The sequence below is a fragment of the Anabas testudineus genome, chromosome 13, assembly GCF_900324465.2.
Source record: "Anabas testudineus chromosome 13, fAnaTes1.2, whole genome shotgun sequence".
Lineage (NCBI taxonomy): Eukaryota > Metazoa > Chordata > Actinopteri > Anabantiformes > Anabantidae > Anabas > Anabas testudineus.
In genome coordinates this window covers 20,545,620-20,566,708 of record NC_046622.1, presented here as the reverse complement: position 1 = coordinate 20,566,708, position 21,089 = coordinate 20,545,620, and the positions used below count along the sequence as shown (strand labels likewise).

The following is a 21,089-nucleotide window of genomic DNA, read 5'->3' as shown; positions in this document are numbered from 1 at the left end:
AGGCGACAATCAGGATAGATTCCAAGAGATCTATATATTGCAGTTGAAATCATGTTGCCAGTTGGCCTTGGACAGTGTTTTTGAAAAAGGGGGACAGCCGGCAGTAGATGCTTCATCATGCAGAGTGGTGTCTATCATGTTGAAAGTCACCGGATAGACAATAGGGAATCCATCATGCAACTTCCCATGCATTATTAGTGTAGCATTGGAAAAGGAGTTACAGCACTGAACTCTGCTGTTCCACCATCTTCCAGTAATGTCTTTTGGACACTTGTTTGTTTGGTAACAGATTTATCATTGAGGACAGACTGTACAGCTACTATGTGCTCAAACAGCCCCTTGACCATCATGCCAATGGAATTCCATCTGGCTGGGCAGTCAGTTTGGAGTTTATTTGTCTGCATCTTTATTTAACTAGCTGTTCTTGCTGAATCTTTCCACAAAATGAAAATGACTTACATCTCCCCATTATTCAGGTAAGATTAAACCCGCCTTTATAGATAACTGCAGCATGTGCCTGTTCCATTCCAGGTCTTTGGAAACATTTTACATAGTTCCATGGCCATGTTCATGTTACTTGCATTGTAATACATGCTCAACAACACAAGTATGCCCTACTACTGAGCAACTGTTTCCTTCAGCTCCCAGGCATCGGTGCTGTAAAGAGCAGTTACTTTAATGAATGCCTTGATTGTAGACAATGTCCACAGGTCAGCGTTGAGTTACACACTCAATCCTTCAATTCTTTAGCAGTGTTTTTATGCAAGATGTTAAACAGCAACATGCATTTGTACTCCACAGTGTGGCATAAGATAGCACATTGTAGCCAGGTTGAAAAACTATAATAAATTTCTATAAAACCTCCATTCACTGCTACTAAAGGTAGGTGGTGTCTTTCACAATAAAATGCACAAGCAAGTTAGTTAATTGTTGTAGCTTCTTTTTCTAGCTTCTTCTGCTGTGTAGTGGTCTCGGTCTGGCCTTAAACTTGCATTAGCAGAGTGTGCATGGTATTTGAGCTTGTGTTATATTTAAGAACATATTTGCATATTTTGCAGTTTAGAGTTGTGTTTGCATTAAGTATAGTGCCACCTATGCTACCTTGCTTCAATTAGTCAACTAGTCAACTAAGCTGTGCAACTACTAGTAGCCAAATGCTTAGTTTTTCTTAATATGGGTAAACTAAATGTATCTATCTATATTTCTATCTATAGCTTTGTGGTGCCTCGACCCATAATAGCTTTCTTTGTGTTCCTCTCTGGTCTCAGCAGGATTATGTAACATTTTGGTCCAAACAGTGCCAACAAAAGGCCAAAACCTGATGCCAGAATGGCAAACACTTCCACTGCATCTGCATATTTACCTGGGGAGTTGACATAAGCAGGAACAAATGCCACCCACACAGCACAGAAGATCAACATGCTGAAAGTGATGAGTTTGGCCTCATTGAAGTTGTCTGGAAGATTTCTTGCTAGAAAGGCTAACATGAAACTGATAATGGCCAATAAGCCAATGTAACCCAATAACACTGCAAAACCAATCGTGGAGCCAACTACACACTCATATACAATTTTCTCATTGTGGTATTGAGTGTTTTTATGAGGAGCTGGTGAGGCAGAGACAATCCATGCAGTGCATATTGCCCCCTGAACAGAAGTAAGAAGCATCACTGTCCCTCTCTGCTGCACAGCACCAAACCACTTCAGACTGGCTCCACCTCCTGGCTTTGAGGCCTTGAACACAGCTAGAACTACCATGGTTTTCACCAGAATACATGAGACACAAAGAACAAAGCTGATCCCAAATGCTGCATGTCTCAGCTGGCACGTCCACAGTCTGGGTTGACCGATAAACAGCAGCGAACAGAGAAAGCACAATTTAAGTGACACCAATATAAGAAAACTCAGTTCTGAATTGTTGGCACGTACCATGGGTGTACTACGATGGTACGTGAAAATGCCCAGAACAACAGCACAAATAAATGTGCCCAGCAATGAGGTTGTTGTCAAGCAGATACCCAGAGGTTCATAGTAGGAGAGGAACTCAGTTTTCTTAGGAACACAGTGGTCACGCTGAGGACTGGACCAAAAATCCTCTGGACAAGCGATGCACTCAGTGGAATCTGACAAGAAGAGATAGCCGGTAGGATGAATTGTTACTACACAGTATATACTGTAATATCTTAAAAGGTAAATTAACAAAACAAGAACACTAATGTAAAATGAACAGAACATGAACACCAACCCGTCTTATTGCTGATCTTTCCCTCAGAACAAAGGACACAGTCAAAACAGCAGACAGGCTGCCCCTTTTTTCTGGCCATACGGGTCCCTGGAGGACAGTTCTCACTGCACACTGACCGTGGGGGCTGTAGAGAGAAAAGTAAAGTTATTTTACTACACTTTGCTACAATTAGTTGTCAAAAAAGAAGACATTTCTGAACAAGCAGAAATAACCTTGTTGAATTCAAAGTTCCAGAAGATTTTGTCTTCATCAAGTGTCAGTTCGTCACCTTTGGAAGCCGACCTCTTAACCTCACCCACATTCTGAACTTGAGTACTTCCATCAGGGAGCCACCACCAGTTCACGATATCATAGATTGGCAAGACATCACCATTCTCATCAAATGATACTTGATCACCGAATGATGTGGTGAAGTTGACTTTGTTTAAATAATGTACAAGCTGAAAACAGATGACAGAAAATTTCAAGTGACCTAATTGCTCGGACCACCTGGAAACATCTAACTTGTTTAATGACATTTCTCACACTCACATCAAGAATTGAAAATAGAAATGCATTTTGTTGTTCTAATTTCTCAAAATCTTTTTAAAAGCACGTGTACTAATTCACACTCCCCTCTAATGTATTGGAAAAGTAAGGTCAATTCCTTTATTTTATTTTATAAACACCTCTTGTTAGATCCCACCCACTTCTCATGTGAGCAAAAGTATTGGAACGTGTAGACTTAAAATAGATTAAAGTAAATAAGATTAATAAGATTTAATATTTAGTTGGAAAACTATTTGCTTGCAATAACTGCATGAAGCCTGTGACTCGTTGACATCTTTAAATGATTTCTTTGTGATGCTTTTCCAGGCTTTCGCTGCAGCATCTTTCAGTTGTTGTTTGTTTTGAGGTGTTATTTAAGTATTTATAAAACTTTTGGAGGAGAGTATATAGTGAATTTTTAATTAATTATTTTATATTAATAAAATTACATACAGTAAGTACTTTATAGTGTTGCAGATGTTTTGAAAACTAAACCAGTGAGTGTAAAGGGATATCACACCTGCCATGGCTCCAATTGTTGCAAAGTGGCGCACCTGTTCCCACTGAAAGGACCTCTCCCTGGTACACAGTGCAGCATGTCATCGAGGGCATAGGCCAGAGCATACGCAGCTTTGTAAATATTATACTCAGGCCTGAGGTTAGAAACATCTAAAAACTCTGTCTCCACAGTGTTAATATCCTCCTTTCCAGTGCATAATGTTCCACCATCTTCCAACCAACCTGCTGGATTGAATCTACACTGAAATGTGTGTTCCCAAAATTGTTTCACCTAAAATTTTATAAAATGTCATCATTAACAATTTTTACAAGGCATTATTTATTATGATACTTTTCTAATCACACTGTAAAATTTGATTTTTACCATGTTATTTTCATTCTTGTAGTCATTTTGGTCAGGACGTATCTGCAATAGAAAATCCCTGAGCCCTGGTATTTCCCCTCGACGGATGGCAATGCCCAGTGTGCCACCCAGGTAGGGCATTAGGTGGGGGGTCTGGAGCACAGCAGCTGATGTCCAGGCTTCACTTGCAATCCATTGCTGGCCTGACACATCCTGCCTCACCACCTGTACTTTGCACCATGTTAAATACATTTAGCAGACTTCTAATAAACATATTCTGAAAGATCATCAAACATTTTAGCTGCGATGGGAATTTGCTGTTTTAGACTAACTTGTTTGTTTAAAACTTCTACGAATTTGGTTAGTGAATTGTGCTTTTAAAAAACCAAATCATCTAATCATGTCATTCAATCATTTCAAGATAATAGATTTCTAATTTCTACTTCGTTTGAATTCTGACCTCTTCCATTAGTTCAATCATATGTATCTCATGAAGAAACACCATGACCACACGAGCTGTGGAAGTCTTAATCAAATGTACAACCCTCCTCATTTCATTTGGGTCACGGTCCCAGGGCAGCACCTCAAGGTAAGCCAAACAGCCTTCACCAGACTGAACCAAGGCAGATTGAAAGGACTGGGCAACATGGAGTCCATAATCATCATCAGTGACAACCAGCCCAACCCAAGTCCAGCCAAAGTGTTTTAGAATTTGAATCATAGCATGCACCTAGGTGAATGTATTGGTTTGAAATCATTAGTGAACTTGTCAGTGCAGTTGAAGTTTACTGCAATCACTGTCATTTCAGTTAACTGCAATTACAATAATTATACAAATTAAATTGTTGATCCACATCCCACAATAAACTAACAGTTAATAACTTGTTAAACAATTAAGGAATCTACTTGTTAAGTGTCTCACCTGGAAAGCATCACTCGGGATCGTTCTAAAGAAGGATGGAAACCGTTGTCGATCAGTGAGACAGGAACATGTTGCAAAGTAACTCACCTAAGAAGAAAGTTACTAGTTTTTCCAACCAAAACACACTATCACTTTTAAATATTTTTTTTTCAAATGCAGCATATAAAATTAAGAATTTACTAAGAAACTCACAGTAGGCATTTTGTATAAACCTAACATGTGGGAGATGGCAATTGAAAATGTTGAATATGAATCACCCACAATCCCCAGGACTGGAGGTGATCCTATACAGTTCTCCTGAAGCATAAACTGCTCCTCCCGACCACTTGCTAATGACAGTGCACCACTGAGTCCAATAATAAGTGCACCACAGTTGTCATAAAGACTGTATCCAAGAGTCAGATTCGGTAGCAGGGTGGAATTCTTGTTGATCTCATCAATAGCAAAGGCCATGGTCATAGCTTGTCTGAAGCCTAGGGTGTCAAAACTAAAACACAAAACATCACCGTTAATCATTAAAAAGTGACATGATAGTGGTAATGGGTGGACATATCTAAATAATAATGAACATATTATTTCTGTTCTAGTTATTTAAAAAATGTTTCTAAAACTGGCATGAAGTTATATTTATTACTCATTTGTCATGTCAGGTCAGTTGTATTTACAAGTGTCAAAGCTAATGTACAGAATATCAGTGTTAACAAACAAAAAGCAATATGTCACAGAGAAAGGGACATGTGTTCACTCAAAATTAAACCCATGTTAATAATTGCAGTTACTACTATTATTACAGCACAATTAAAATGGTATCCTGCAATACACCTACCCATTGCAGGTAGGCTGTTGAGGCTCTGATGTTAATGTCCACTCAGGGTAAACAGACGTGAAGTGGACTTCAAACAGCCCACCTAGAACCACATCACCAGGCTTATGCATTACATTAAGATTAAACTTCCTCCGTAAGTTACAAGTAAAGGGAAGAGAGGTTGAAACAGAGGGTAAAAAGGAGGGAGTGGCAAACCACCAGTTAAGATAGACACGGAGAAACAAATATATACCAAGACAATTCCCCATAACGACCAACCTCCCTTCACATGTTTCTATTCTTCAGCAAAGGTTCATGGATTTTATATGTGAGGTAACCTTTGGAAAATTTCAGTCATTGTTCACACTTTCTCAACACCCCTTTTAGGGCGTGTGGTGTGGTGCATAATAAATATATCAATGTATATATGTTAATGTATAAAACACAGTATAGTAAATTATTAAAAAAAATATTATTAATAAAAATGATTTCTTTCTTTCAATATGTTTAGTGCATATTTGGACTGTAATAAAATACATAATATTGCATTGTTTGGACATCCACTGGTTTTGTGTACAGTGTGATATTATCAGAATTTCACTCCAGTTAGCCAAACGACCTTGCTCCAAGAAACATATTTGCTCAAGAAAATTTGAAATAAACGCATTGCTTAGAAATACCCTTACTACTTACTGATCTCAGCTGATTTGACAATAATCATATGTTAGATGGTACAGGTCAGATATTCCATCTGTATGTCAAAGAAATATAAAACAAAAAAATTTTAATTAGAAATTTTTTGTCTTTCAAATTGACAAAATATATGACCCTAGTTTGGTTCCATGAAGATGAAGGTCAGTAATAACCTCTGCAAGTCAATGGTAGATCACTCCTCAGTGAAAGTAGAAATAAATGACAGGTATGCACTTTTTAAAAAAAATTTTGTGGTTCCTTTACCCACGATTGCTTTCTTTGTGTTTTTCTCTGGTCTCACCAGGATGGATCCAAAAAGTGCCACCAAGAGGCCAAAACTTAAGGCCAAGATGGAAAATACCTTGCATATTTACCTGGTCAGTGGACATAAGCAGGAACAAATACTACCCACACAGCACAGAAAATGGCCAATAAACCAATGTAACCCAATAACACTGCAAAACCAACTGTGGAGCCAACTACACACACATAAACTATTTTATTATTGTGGTACTGTGTGTTTTTATGAGGAGCTGGTGAGGCAGAGACAAGCAAAAATGTACATACTGCAGCTTGAACAGAAGTAAGAAGCATCACTGTCCCTCTCTGCTGCACAACACCAAACCACTTGAGAGTGGCCTCACCTCCTGGCTTTGAGGCCTTGAACACAGCTAGAACTACCATAGTTTTTTCCAGGATACATGAGACACAGAGCACTAAGCTGATCCCAAATGCTGCATGTCTCAGCTGGCATATCCATAGCATAAGATGACCAATCTCCATGGAGTCTGCCAAAAGGGTACGATAGTTATGGATTTTACAGTACCCATAGTAATATAATCAAAGTAAAATGAAACTATTTAGATGCTACTTTGAAAGCACATTTTGGCCACCTACCATTTACGTCATAATAAACAGATTTGAACTACAGAAAAGCCTCATTTGTCATTTCAGCTCAGTTGCATTTTCTTTATTACCACAAAACCTCAGGCAAACAGCATCAATAATTTCCTGCAGTGAGCTGCAGTTTGACAAACTCACCCCTTGCAGATGGGCTGTTGTGGCTCTAATTGAAATGTCCGATCAGGGAAGACAGAAGTGTAGTGTACTTCAAACAGGCCACCTAGAATCATTTAAATCCTAACAAAAACACTGTTGTACTGTATTTTGGCACAGTACAACATGCTAAAACAAATAAAGAAACTCACCGCATACCTGTCAACCTACTGGCTATCACAGTCCTGCTCAGTAAAAGTTTGCCTTATGATTTGAGTTTGCATAAACAAAGATCAACATGTGTGGGATGAAAACTTAATCGCTTGGAGTGCTGGTTGCTGATACATCCAATTAGCTTTTGGCTAACTCAGCCAATGGGGGACGTCAATGTTTATTGCGGGAATACAGGTTTTTCCATTACAGGAATGTGCAAGATCACAATATTTTTTTTTTTTTGCTATTATGGCGTACTGAACTTTTGTCTTCTCACTTTAATAGCTGCCTCAAAAGCTACACAAAGTCTCTCTCCAGTGTTACTTTTTTCAGCTTCGTTGTCAACATCTCCCTCAGTTTGGACATCCACTGCCACATCAGGGATAAAAAAATAAATAAAATTAATTAATGAGCATTACCAATGCATGCAGCCATTTCAAGTGTCTCTGAGCAGCCCATCTCATGTTCTCTGAGATGAACTGGAGATGTTTAAAGCGGGGATCCAGCATGCAGGCCACAATCAGATTAGTTTCCAAGAGATCCGTATATTCCAATTGGAATCATGTTGCCAGTTGGCCTTGGACCGTGTTTTTGAAAAGGGGGACAGCCGCCAGTAGATGCTTCATCATGCAGAGTGGTGTCTATCGTGTTGAAAGTCACCGGATAGACAATAGGGAATCCAACATGCAACTTCCCATGCATTATTAGTGTAGCCTTGGCAAAGGAGTTGGAGTACTGGAATCTGTTGTTCCACCATCTTCCAGTAATGTCTTTTGGACACTTGTTTGTTTGGTAAAAGATTTAAACAGCTACTATGTGCTCAAACAGCCGCTTGACCATCATGCCAATGGAATTCCATCTGGCTGGGCAGTCAGTTTGGAGTTTATTTGTCTGTATCTTTATTTGTCTAGCTCTTCCTGCTGAACCTTGCCACAAAATGAAAATGACTGTTTGACTTGTATGACCTGTTTGTGTTAATTATAGTGCCACTTTTAATTAGTGGACAGTTAGTCAACTAACTAGTAGCCACATGCTTAGTTTTTCCTAATATGGGTAAACTAAATCAATCTATCTATCTTTCTATCTATGACTTTGTGGTGCCTCGACCCATAATAGCTTTCTTTGTGTTCCTCTCTGGTCTCAGCAGGATTATGTAACATTTTGGTCCAAACAGTGCCAACAAAAGGCCAAAACCTGATGCCAGAATGGCAAATACCTCCACTGCATCTGCATATTTACCTGGGGAGTTGACATAAGCAGGAACAAATGCCACCCACACAGCACAGAAGATCAACATGCTGAAAGTGACTAGTTTGGCCTCATTGAAGTTGTCTGGAAGATTTCTCGCTAGAAATGCTAACATGAAACTGATAATGGCCAATAAGCCAATGTAACCCAATAACACTGCAAAACCAATCGTGGAGCCAACTACACACTCATATACAATTTTCTCATTGTGGTATTGAGTGTTTTTATGAGGAGCTGGTGAGGCAGAGACAATCCATGCAGTGCATATTGCCCCCTGAACAGAAGTAAGAAGCATCACTGTCCCTCTCTGCTGCACAGCACCAAACCACTTCAGATTGGCTCCACCTCCTGGCTTTGAGGCCTTGAACACAGCTAGAACTACCATGGTTTTCACCAGAATACATGAGACACAAAGAACAAAGCTGATGCCAAATGCTACATGTCTCAGCTGGCACGTCCACAGTCTGGGTTGACCGATAAACAGTAGTGAGCAGAGAAAGCACAATTTAAGTGACACCAATATAAGAAAACTCAGTTCTGAATTGTTGGCACGTACCATGGGTGTACTACGATGGTACGTGAAAATGCCCAGAACAACAGCACAAATAAATGTGCCCAGCAATGAGGTTGTTGTCAAGCAGATACCCAGAGGTTCATAGTAGGAGAGGAACTCAGTTTCCTTAGGAACACAGTGGTCACGCTGAGGACTGGACCAAAAATCCTCTGGACAAGCGATGCACTCAGTGGAGTCTGACAAGAAAAGATAGCCGGTAGGATGAATTGTTACTACACAGGATATACTGTAATATCTTAAAAGGTAAATTAACAAAACAAGAACACAAATGTAAAATGAACAGAACATGAACACCAACCCGTCTTATTGCTGATCTTTCCCTCAGAACAAAGGACACAGTCAAAACAGCAGACAGGCTGCCCCTTTTTTCTGGCCATACGGGTCCCTGGAGGACAGTTCTCGCTGCAAACTGACCGTGGGGGCTGTAGAGAGAAAAGTAAAGTTATTTTACTACACTTTGCTACAATTAGTTGTCAAAAAAGAAGACATTTCTGAACAAGCAGAAATAACCTTGTTGAATTCAAAGTTCCAGAAGATTTTGTCTTCATCAAGTGTCAGTTCGTCACCTTTGGAAGCCGACCTCTTAACCTCACCCACATTCTGAACTTGAGTACTTCCATCAGGGAGCCACCACCAGTTCATGATATCATAAATTGGCAAGACATCACCGTTCTCATCAAATGATACTTCATCACCGAATGATGTGGTGAAGTTGACTTTGTTTAAATAATGTACAAGCTGAAAACCGATGACAGAAAATTTCAAGTGACCTAATGCTCAGACCACCTGAAAACATCTAACTTGTTTAATGCCATTTCTCACACTCACATCAAGAATTGAAAATAGAAATGCATTTTGTTGTTCTAATTTCACAAAATCTTTTTTAAAGCACATGTACTAATTTACACTCCCCTCTAAAGTATTGGAAAGGTAAGGTCAATTCCTTTATTTTAGCTGTAGACTGAAAACATTTGAGTTTGATATCAACATTTTAGCTTTTTTTCCCAAGTGTTTACATCTGGATCTGATACACAACTTAGAAGATAACACTTTTTGTTAGATCCCACCCACCTCTTATGTGAGCAAAAGTATTGGAACGTGTAGACTTAAAATAGATTAAAGTTAATAAGATTAATAAGATTTAATATTTAGTTGGAAAACTATTTGCTTGCAATAACTGCATGAAGCCTGTGACTCGTTGACATCTTTAAATGATTTCTTTGTGATGCTTTTCCAGGCTTTCGCTGCAGCATCTTTCAGTTGTTGTTTGTTTTGAGGTGTTATTTAAGTATTTATAAAACTTTTGGAGGAGAGTATATATTGAATTTTTAATTAATTATTGTATATTAATAAAATTACATACAGTAAGGACTTTATAGTGTTGCAGATGTTTTGAAAACTAAACCAGTGAATGTGAAGTGATATCACACCTGCCATGGCTCCAATTGTTGCAAAGTGGCGCACCTATTCCCACTGAAAGGACCTCTCCCTGGTACACAGTGCAGCAGATCATCGAGGGCATATGCCAGAGCATACACAGCTTTGTAAACATTATACTCAGGCCTGAGGTTAGAAACATCTAAAAACTCTGTTTCCACAGTGTTAATATCTTCCTTTCCAGTGCATAATGTTCCTCCATCGTCCAACAAACCTGCTGGATTGAATCTACACTGAAATGTATGTTCCCAAAATTGTTTCACCTAAAATTTTATAAAATGTCATCATTAACAGTTTTTACAAGGCATTATTTATTATGATACTTTTCTAATCACACTGTAAAATTTGATTTTTACCATATTATTTTCATTCTTGTAGTCATTTTGGTCAGGACGTATCTGCAATAGAAAATCCTTGAGTCCTGGTATTTCCCCTCGACGGATGGCAATGCCCAGTGTGCCACCCAGGTAGGGCATTAGGTGGGGGGTCTGGAGCACAGCATTCGATGTCCAGGCTTCACTTCCAATCCACTGCCGACCTGTCACATCCTGTCGCACCACCTGTATTTTGCACCATGGTAAATACATTTTGCAGAGTTCTAATAAAAATATTCTGAAAGATCATCAAACATTTTAGCTGCGATGGGAATTTGCTGTTTTAGACTAACTTGTTTGTTTAAAACTTCTACGAATTTGGTTAGTGAATTGTGCTTTTAAAAAACCAAATCATCTAATCATGTCATTTAATCATTTCAAGATAATAGATTTCTAATTTCTACTTCGTTTGAATTCTGACCTCTTCCATTAGTTCAATCATATGTATCTTATGAAGAAACACCATGACCACACGAGCTGTGGAAGTCTTAATCAAATGTACAACCCTCCTTATTTCATTTGGGTCACGGTCCCAGGGCAGCACCTCAAGGTAAGCCAAACAGCCTTCACCAGACTGAACCAAGGCAGATTGAAAGGACTGGGCAACATTGAGTCCGTAATCATCATCAGTGACAACCAGTCCAACCCAAGTCCAGCCAAAGTGTTTTAGAATCTGAATCATAGCATGCACCTAGGTGAATGTATTGGTTTGAAATCATTAGTGAACATGTCAGTGCAGTTGAAGTTTACTGCAATCACTGTCATTTCAGTTAACTGCAATTACAATAATTATACAAATTGAATTGTTGATCCACATCCCACAATAAACTAACAGTTAATAACTTGTTAAATAATTGATAAATCTACTTGCTAAGTGTCTCACCTGAAAAGCATCACTCGGGATCGTTCTAAAGAAGGATGGAAACCGTTGTCGATCAGTGAGACAGGAACATGTTGCAAAGTAACTCACCTATAAAGAAAGTTACTAGTTTTTCCAACCAAAAAACACTATCACTTTTAAATATTTTTTTTTCAAATGCACCATATAAAATTAAGAATTTACTAAGAAACTCACAGTAGGCATTTTGTATAAACCTAATATGTGGGAGATGGCAATAGAAAATGTTGAATATGAATCACCCACAATCCCCAGGACTGGAGGTGATCCTATACAGTTCTCCTGAAGCATAAACTGCTCCTCCTGACCACTTGCTAATGACAGTGCACCACTGAGTCCAATAATAAGTGCACCACAGTTGTCATAAAGACTGTATCCAAGAGTCAGATTAGGTAGCAGGGTGGAGTTCTTGTTGATCTCATCAATAGCAAAGGCCATGGTCATAGCATCCCTGAAGCCTAAAGTATCAAAGCTAATGCACAGAATATCAGTGTTAACAATCAAATGCAATATGTCACAGAGAAAGGGACATGTGTTCACTCAAAATTAAACCCATGTCAATAATTGCAGTTACTACTATTATTACAGCACAATTAAAAACAGTTTGCTGCAGTACACCTACCCATTGCAGGTAGGCTGTTGAGGCTCTGATGTTAATGTCCACTCAGGGTAAACAGACGTGAAGTGGACCTCAAACAGCCCACCTAGAACCACATCACCAGGCTTATGCATTTCATTAAGATGAAACTTCCTCCGTAAGTTACAAGTAGAGGGAAGAGAGGTTGAAACAGAGGGTAAAAAGGAGGGAGTGGCAAACCACCAGTTAAGGTAGACACGGAGAAACAAATATATACCAAGACAATTCCCCATAACGACCAACCTCCCTTCACACGTTTCTATTCTTCAGCAAAGGTTCATGGATTTTATATGCGAGGCAACCTTTGGGAAATTTCTGTCATTGTTCACACTTTCTCAACACCCCTTTTAGGGCATGGGGTGTGGTGTGGTGTGGTGCATAATAAATATATCAATGTATATATGTTAATGTACAAAACACAGTATAGTAAATTATTTAAAAAATATATTATTAATAAAAATGATTTCTTTCTTTCAATATGTTTAGTGCATATTTGGATTGTAATAAAATACATAATATTGCATTGTTTGGACATCCACTGTTTTTGTCTTGACTTTTTCCTCACTTCTATTTTCATTATCTTGGTTTTAAAAACTTCACCTAATGTAGTTGTCAATGTAATTTGACACACTGTGGCTGGACACTGTCTTTGTAATGCTTAAATACATGATTATACTGCAACCATATTCTAACACATGAATCTCATGTCACACCGCTTTTCAGATCTTCCATTGAGTCACAGCTAGGTAGAAGCTTGGAGTTTTGTTGCTCTTAATAATAGTCAAAGGCCATGGGCCATAGCATGTCTGAAGAGTACAGAGCTATGCTTAATGTTAACTAAAAAAACCGATGCAAGAGCTGGTTATTAATGTGATTTGGTGGCAATAACTAGTTGGGCTGGGTTCTTCCATTATTGGTCAATAAGTTTTTAAGTGTTTCAAATGTGATCAGTAAAAAAGGAATAGGTTATTTATCTGTTGTAGCTCGTCCCATGACTGCCTTTTTTGTGTTTCTCTCTGGTCTCAGCTGGATTATGTAACATTTAGGCCCAAAAAGTGCCACCAAGAGGCCAAAACTTGAGGCTAGGATGGCAAATACCTCCACTGAATCTGCATATTTTCCTAGGGAGTTGACATAAGCAGGAACAAATGCCACCCACACAGCACAGAAAATGGCCAATAAACCAATGTAACCCAATAACACTGCAAAAACAACTGTGGAGCCAACTACACACACATAAACTATTTCATTATTGTGGTACTGTGTGTTTTTATGAGGAGCTGGTGAGGCAGAGACAAGCAAAAATGTACATACTGCAGCTTGAACAGAAGTAAGAAGCATCACTGTCCCTCTCTGCTGCACAGCACCAAACCACTTGAGAGTGGCCTCACCTCCTGGCTTTGAGGCCTTGAACACAGCTAGAACTACCATATTTTTTTCCAGGATACATGAGACACAGAGCACTAAGCTGATCCCAAATGCTGCATGTCTCAGCTGGCATATCCATAGCATAAGATGACCAATCTCCATGGAGTCTGCCAAAAGGGTACGATAGTTATGGATTTTACAGTACCCATAGTAATATAATCAAAGTAAAATGAAACTATTTAGATGCTACTTTGAAAGCACATTTTGGCCACCTACCATTTACGTCATAATAAACAGATTTGAACTACAGAAAAGCCTCAATTGTCATTTCAGCTCAGTTGCATTTTCTTTATTACCACAAAACCTCAGGCAAACAGCATTAATAATTTCCTGCAGTGAGCTGCAGTTTGACAAACTCACCCCTTGCAGATGGGCTGTTGTGGCTCTAATTGAAATGTCCGATCAGGGAAGACAGAAGTGTAGTGTACTTCAAACAGGCCACCTAGAATCATTTAAATCCTAACAAAAACACTGTTGTACTGTATTTTGGCACAGTACAACATGCTAAAACAAATAAAGAAACTCACCGCATACCTGTCAACCTACTGGCTATCACAGTCCTGCTCAGTAAAAGTTTGCCTTATGATTTGAGTTTGCATAAACAAAGATCAACATGTGTGGGATGAAAACTTAATCGCTTGGAGTGCTGGTTGCTGATACATCCAATTAGCTTTTGGCTAACTCAGCCAATGGGGGACGTCAATGTTTATTGCGGGAATACAGGTTTTTCCATTACAGGAATGTGCAAGATCACAATATTTTTTTTTTTTTGCTATTATGGCGTACTGAACTTTTGTCTTCTCACTTTAATAGCTGCCTCAAAAGCTACACAAAGTCTCTCTCCAGTGTTACTTTTTTCAGCTTCGTTGTCAACATCTCCCTCAGTTTGGACATCCACTGCCACATCAGGGATAAAAAAATAAATAAAATTAATTAATGAGCATTACCAATGCATGCAGCCATTTCAAGTGTCTCTGAGCAGCCCATCTCATGTTCTCTGAGATGAACTGGAGATGTTTAAAGCGGGGATCCAGCATGCAGGCCACAATCAGATTAGTTTCCAAGAGATCCGTATATTCCAATTGGAATCATGTTGCCAGTTGGCCTTGGACCGTGTTTTTGAAAAGGGGGACAGCCGCCAGTAGATGCTTCATCATGCAGAGTGGTGTCTATCGTGTTGAAAGTCACCGGATAGACAATAGGGAATCCAACATGCAACTTCCCATGCATTATTAGTGTAGCCTTGGCAAAGGAGTTGAGTACTGGAATCTGTTGTTCCACCATCTTCCAGTAATGTCTTTTGGACACTTGTTTGTTTGGTAAAAGATTTAAACAGCTACTATGTGCTCAAACAGCCGCTTGACCATCATGCCAATGGAATTCCATCTGGCTGGGCAGTCAGTTTGGAGTTTATTTGTCTGTATCTTTATTTGTCTAGCTCTTCCTGCTGAACCTTGCCACAAAATGAAAATGACTGTTTGACTTGTATGACCTGTTTGTGTTAATTATAGTGCCACTTTTAATTAGTGGACAGTTAGTCAACTAACTAGTAGCCACATGCTTAGTTTTTCCTAATATGGGTAAACTAAATCAATCTATCTATCTTTCTATCTATGACTTTGTGGTGCCTCGACCCATAATAGCTTTCTTTGTGTTCCTCTCTGGTCTCAGCAGGATTATGTAACATTTTGGTCCAAACAGTGCCAACAAAAGGCCAAAACCTGATGCCAGAATGGCAAATACCTCCACTGCATCTGCATATTTACCTGGGGAGTTGACATAAGCAGGAACAAATGCCACCCACACAGCACAGAAGATCAACATGCTGAAAGTGACTAGTTTGGCCTCATTGAAGTTGTCTGGAAGATTTCTCGCTAGAAATGCTAACATGAAACTGATAATGGCCAATAAGCCAATGTAACCCAATAACACTGCAAAACCAATCGTGGAGCCAACTACACACTCATATACAATTTTCTCATTGTGGTATTGAGTGTTTTTATGAGGAGCTGGTGAGGCAGAGACAATCCATGCAGTGCATATTGCCCCCTGAACAGAAGTAAGAAGCATCACTGTCCCTCTCTGCTGCACAGCACCAAACCACTTCAGATTGGCTCCACCTCCTGGCTTTGAGGCCTTGAACACAGCTAGAACTACCATGGTTTTCACCAGAATACATGAGACACAAAGAACAAAGCTGATGCCAAATGCTACATGTCTCAGCTGGCACGTCCACAGTCTGGGTTGACCGATAAACAGTAGTGAGCAGAGAAAGCACAATTTAAGTGACACCAATATAAGAAAACTCAGTTCTGAATTGTTGGCACGTACCATGGGTGTACTACGATGGTACGTGAAAATGCCCAGAACAACAGCACAAATAAATGTGCCCAGCAATGAGGTTGTTGTCAAGCAGATACCCAGAGGTTCATAGTAGGAGAGGAACTCAGTTTCCTTAGGAACACAGTGGTCACGCTGAGGACTGGACCAAAAATCCTCTGGACAAGCGATGCACTCAGTGGAGTCTGACAAGAAAAGATAGCCGGTAGGATGAATTGTTACTACACAGGATATACTGTAATATCTTAAAAGGTAAATTAACAAAACAAGAACACAAATGTAAAATGAACAGAACATGAACACCAACCCGTCTTATTGCTGATCTTTCCCTCAGAACAAAGGACACAGTCAAAACAGCAGACAGGCTGCCCCTTTTTTCTGGCCATACGGGTCCCTGGAGGACAGTTCTCGCTGCAAACTGACCGTGGGGGCTGTAGAGAGAAAAGTAAAGTTATTTTACTACACTTTGCTACAATTAGTTGTCAAAAAAGAAGACATTTCTGAACAAGCAGAAATAACCTTGTTGAATTCAAAGTTCCAGAAGATTTTGTCTTCATCAAGTGTCAGTTCGTCACCTTTGGAAGCCGACCTCTTAACCTCACCCACATTCTGAACTTGAGTACTTCCATCAGGGAGCCACCACCAGTTCATGATATCATAAATTGGCAAGACATCACCGTTCTCATCAAATGATACTTCATCACCGAATGATGTGGTGAAGTTGACTTTGTTTAAATAATGTACAAGCTGAAAACCGATGACAGAAAATTTCAAGTGACCTAATGCTCAGACCACCTGAAAACATCTAACTTGTTTAATGCCATTTCTCACACTCACATCAAGAATTGAAAATAGAAATGCATTTTGTTGTTCTAATTTCACAAAATCTTTTTTAAAGCACATGTACTAATTTACACTCCCCTCTAAGTATTGGAAAGGTAAGGTCAATTCCTTTATTTTAGCTGTAGACTGAAAACATTTGAGTTTGATATCAACATTTTAGCTTTTTTTCCCAAGTGTTTACATCTGGATCTGATACACAACTTAGAAGATAACACTTTTTGTTAGATCCCACCCACCTCTTATGTGAGCAAAAGTATTGGAACGTGTAGACTTAAAATAGATTAAAGTTAATAAGATTAATAAGATTTAATATTTAGTTGGAAAACTATTTGCTTGCAATAACTGCATGAAGCCTGTGACTCGTTGACATCTTTAAATGATTTCTTTGTGATGCTTTTCCAGGCTTTCGCTGCAGCATCTTTCAGTTGTTGTTTGTTTTGAGGTGTTATTTAAGTATTTATAAAACTTTTGGAGGAGAGTATATATTGAATTTTTAATTAATTATTGTATATTAATAAAATTACATACAGTAAGGACTTTATAGTGTTGCAGATGTTTTGAAAACTAAACCAGTGAATGTGAAGTGATATCACACCTGCCATGGCTCCAATTGTTGCAAAGTGGCGCACCTATTCCCACTGAAAGGACCTCTCCCTGGTACACAGTGCAGCAGATCATCGAGGGCATATGCCAGAGCATACACAGCTTTGTAAACATTATACTCAGGCCTGAGGTTAGAAACATCTAAAAACTCTGTTTCCACAGTGTTAATATCTTCCTTTCCAGTGCATAATGTTCCTCCATCGTCCAACAAACCTGCTGGATTGAATCTACACTGAAATGTATGTTCCCAAAATTGTTTCACCTAAAATTTTATAAAATGTCATCATTAACAGTTTTTACAAGGCATTATTTATTATGATACTTTTCTAATCACACTGTAAAATTTGATTTTTACCATATTATTTTCATTCTTGTAGTCATTTTGGTCAGGACGTATCTGCAATAGAAAATCCTTGAGTCCTGGTATTTCCCCTCGACGGATGGCAATGCCCAGTGTGCCACCCAGGTAGGGCATTAGGTGGGGGGTCTGGAGCACAGCATTCGATGTCCAGGCTTCACTTCCAATCCACTGCCGACCTGTCACATCCTGTCGCACCACCTGTATTTTGCACCATGGTAAATACATTTTGCAGAGTTCTAATAAAAATATTCTGAAAGATCATCAAACATTTTAGCTGCGATGGGAATTTGCTGTTTTAGACTAACTTGTTTGTTTAAAACTTCTACGAATTTGGTTAGTGAATTGTGCTTTTAAAAAACCAAATCATCTAATCATGTCATTTAATCATTTCAAGATAATAGATTTCTAATTTCTACTTCGTTTGAATTCTGACCTCTTCCATTAGTTCAATCATATGTATCTTATGAAGAAACACCATGACCACACGAGCTGTGGAAGTCTTAATCAAATGTACAACCCTCCTTATTTCATTTGGGTCACGGTCCCAGGGCAGCACCTCAAGGTAAGCCAAACAGCCTTCACCAGACTGAACCAAGGCAGATTGAAAGGACTGGGCAACATTGAGTCCGTAATCATCATCAGTGACAACCAGTCCAACCCAAGTCCAGCCAAAGTGTTTTAGAATCTGAATCATAGCATGCACCTAGGTGAATGTATTGGTTTGAAATCATTAGTGAACATGTCAGTGCAGTTGAAGTTTACTGCAATCACTGTCATTTCAGTTAACTGCAATTACAATAATTATACAAATTGAATTGTTGATCCACATCCCACAATAAACTAACAGTTAATAACTTGTTAAATAATTGATAAATCTACTTGCTAAGTGTCTCACCTGAAAAGCATCACTCGGGATCGTTCTAAAGAAGGATGGAAACCGTTGTCGATCAGTGAGACAGGAACATGTTGCAAAGTAACTCACCTATAAAGAAAGTTACTAGTTTTTCCAACCAAAAAACACTATCACTTTTAAATATTTTTTTTTCAAATGCACCATATAAAATTAAGAATTTACTAAGAAACTCACAGTAGGCATTTTGTATAAACCTAACATGTGGGAGATGGCAATAGAAAATGTTGAATATGAATCACCCACAATCCCCAGGACTGGAGGTGATCCTATACAGTTCTCCTGAAGCATAAACTGATCCTCCTGACCACTTGCTAATGACAGTGCACCACTGAGTCCAATAATAAGTGCACCACAGTTGTCATAAAGACTGTATCCAAGAGTCAGATTAGGTAGCAGGGTGGAGTTCTTGTTGATCTCATCAACTGCAAAGGCCATGGTCATAGCATCCCTGAAGCCTAAAGTATCAAAGCTAATGCACAGAATATCAGTGTTAACAATCAAATGCAATATGTCACAGAGAAAGGGACATGTGTTCACTCAAAATTAAACCCATGTTAATAATTGCAGTTACTACTATTATTACAGCACAATTAAAAACAGTTTGCTGCAGTACACCTACCCATTGCAGGTAGGCTGTTGAGGCTCTGATGTTAATGTCCACTCAGGGTAAACAGACGTGAAGTGGACTTCAAACAGCCCACCTAGAACCACATCACCAGGCTTATGCATTTCATTAAGATGAAACTTCCTCCGTAAGTTACAAGTAAAGGGAAGAGAGGATGAAACAGAGGGTAAAAAGGAGGGAGTGGCAAACCACCAGTTAAGATAGACACGGAGAAACAAATATATACCAAGACAATTCCCCATAACGACCAACCTCCCTTCACACGTTTCTATTCTTCAGCAAAGGTTCATGGATTTTATATGCGAGGCAACCTTTGGGAAATTTCTGTCATTGTTCACACTTTCTCAACACCCCTTTTAGGGCATGGGGTGTGGTGTGGTGTGGTGCATAATAAATATATCAATGTATATATGTTAATGTACAAAACACAGTATAGTAAATTATTTAAAAAATATATTATTAATAAAAATGATTTCTTTCTTTCAATATGTTTAGTGCATATTTGGATTGTAATAAAATACATAATATTGCATTGTTTGGACATCCACTGTTTTTGTCTTGACTTTTTCCTCACTTCTATTTTCATTATCTTGGTTTTAAACTTCACCTAATGTAATTTTGTCAATGTAATTTGACACACTGTGGCTGGACACTGTCTTTTGTAATGCTTAAATACATGGATTATACTGCAACCATATTCTACACATGATCTCATGTCACACCGCTCTTCAGATCTTTCCATTGAGTCACACTAGGTAGAAGCTTGGAGTTTTGTTGCTCTTAATAATAGCAAAGGCCATGGCCATAGCATGTCTGAAGAGTAACAAAGCTAATGCTCAATGTTAACTATAAAACCGATGGCAGAGCTGGTTATTAATGTGATTTGGTGGCAATAACTAGTTGGGCTGGGTTCTTCCATTATTGGTCAATAAGTTTTTAAGTGTTTCAAATGTGATCAGTAAAAAAGGAATAGGTTATTTATCTGTTGTAGCTCGTCCCATGACTGCCTTTTTTGTGTTTCTCTCTGGTCTCAGCTGGATTATGTAACATTTAGGCCCAAAAAGTGCCACCAAGAGGCCAAAACTTGAGGCTAGGATGGCAAATACCTCCACTGAATCTGCATATTTTCCTGGGGAGTTGACATAAGCAGGAACAAATGCCACCCACACAGCACAGAAAATGGCCAATAAACCAATGTAACCCAATAACACTGCAAAAACCACTGTGGAGCCAACTACACACACATAAACTATTTCATTATTGTGGTACTGTGTGTTTTTATGAGGAGCTGGTGAGGCAGAGACAAGCAAAAATGTACATACTGCAGCTTGAACAGAAGTAAGAAGCATCACTGTCCCTCTCTGCTGCACAGCACCAAACCACTTGAGAGTGGCCTCACCTCCTGGCTTTGAGGCCTTGAACACAGCTAGAACTACCATAGTTTTTTCCAGGATACATGAGACACAGAGCACTAAGCTGATCCCAAATGCTGCATGTCTCAGCTGGCATATCCATAGCATAAGATGACCAATCTCCATGGAGTCT

At 38.9% G+C, this 21,089-nt stretch overlaps 3 protein-coding genes across 3 annotated transcripts; all 3 read right to left on the bottom strand.

Moving 5' to 3' along the window:
• Positions 1 to 1,208: 1,208 nt before the first annotated feature.
• Positions 1,209 to 5,522, bottom strand: LOC113165230 (extracellular calcium-sensing receptor-like). Its single transcript, XM_026364611.1, has 9 exons — positions 5,383 to 5,522; positions 4,749 to 5,043; positions 4,557 to 4,643; positions 4,095 to 4,364; positions 3,656 to 3,859; positions 3,293 to 3,562; positions 2,457 to 2,684; positions 2,245 to 2,368; positions 1,209 to 2,122 (listed from the first exon to the last, which is right to left on the bottom strand). Exons 1-9 carry the CDS (start codon positions 5,490 to 5,492, stop codon positions 1,209 to 1,211), a joined length of 2,502 nt encoding a protein of 833 aa, XP_026220396.1. The 5' UTR covers positions 5,493 to 5,522.
• A 2,825-nt stretch (positions 5,523 to 8,347) lies between these two features.
• LOC113173458 (extracellular calcium-sensing receptor-like) lies at positions 8,348 to 12,541 on the bottom strand. The gene is made up of 9 exons (XM_026376872.1): positions 12,417 to 12,541; positions 11,972 to 12,266; positions 11,780 to 11,866; positions 11,318 to 11,587; positions 10,879 to 11,082; positions 10,516 to 10,785; positions 9,596 to 9,823; positions 9,384 to 9,507; positions 8,348 to 9,261 (listed from the first exon to the last, which is right to left on the bottom strand). The coding sequence occupies exons 1-9, from the start codon at positions 12,524 to 12,526 to the stop codon at positions 8,348 to 8,350; spliced, it is 2,502 nt and encodes an 833-aa protein (XP_026232657.1). The 5' UTR covers positions 12,527 to 12,541.
• A 2,929-nt stretch (positions 12,542 to 15,470) lies between these two features.
• On the bottom strand, positions 15,471 to 19,678 carry LOC113174246 (extracellular calcium-sensing receptor-like). The gene is made up of 9 exons (XM_026378062.1): positions 19,539 to 19,678; positions 19,094 to 19,388; positions 18,902 to 18,988; positions 18,440 to 18,709; positions 18,001 to 18,204; positions 17,638 to 17,907; positions 16,719 to 16,946; positions 16,507 to 16,630; positions 15,471 to 16,384 (listed from the first exon to the last, which is right to left on the bottom strand). Exons 1-9 carry the CDS (start codon positions 19,646 to 19,648, stop codon positions 15,471 to 15,473), a joined length of 2,502 nt encoding a protein of 833 aa, XP_026233847.1. The 5' UTR covers positions 19,649 to 19,678.
• Between the last annotated feature and the right edge of the window lie 1,411 nt (positions 19,679 to 21,089).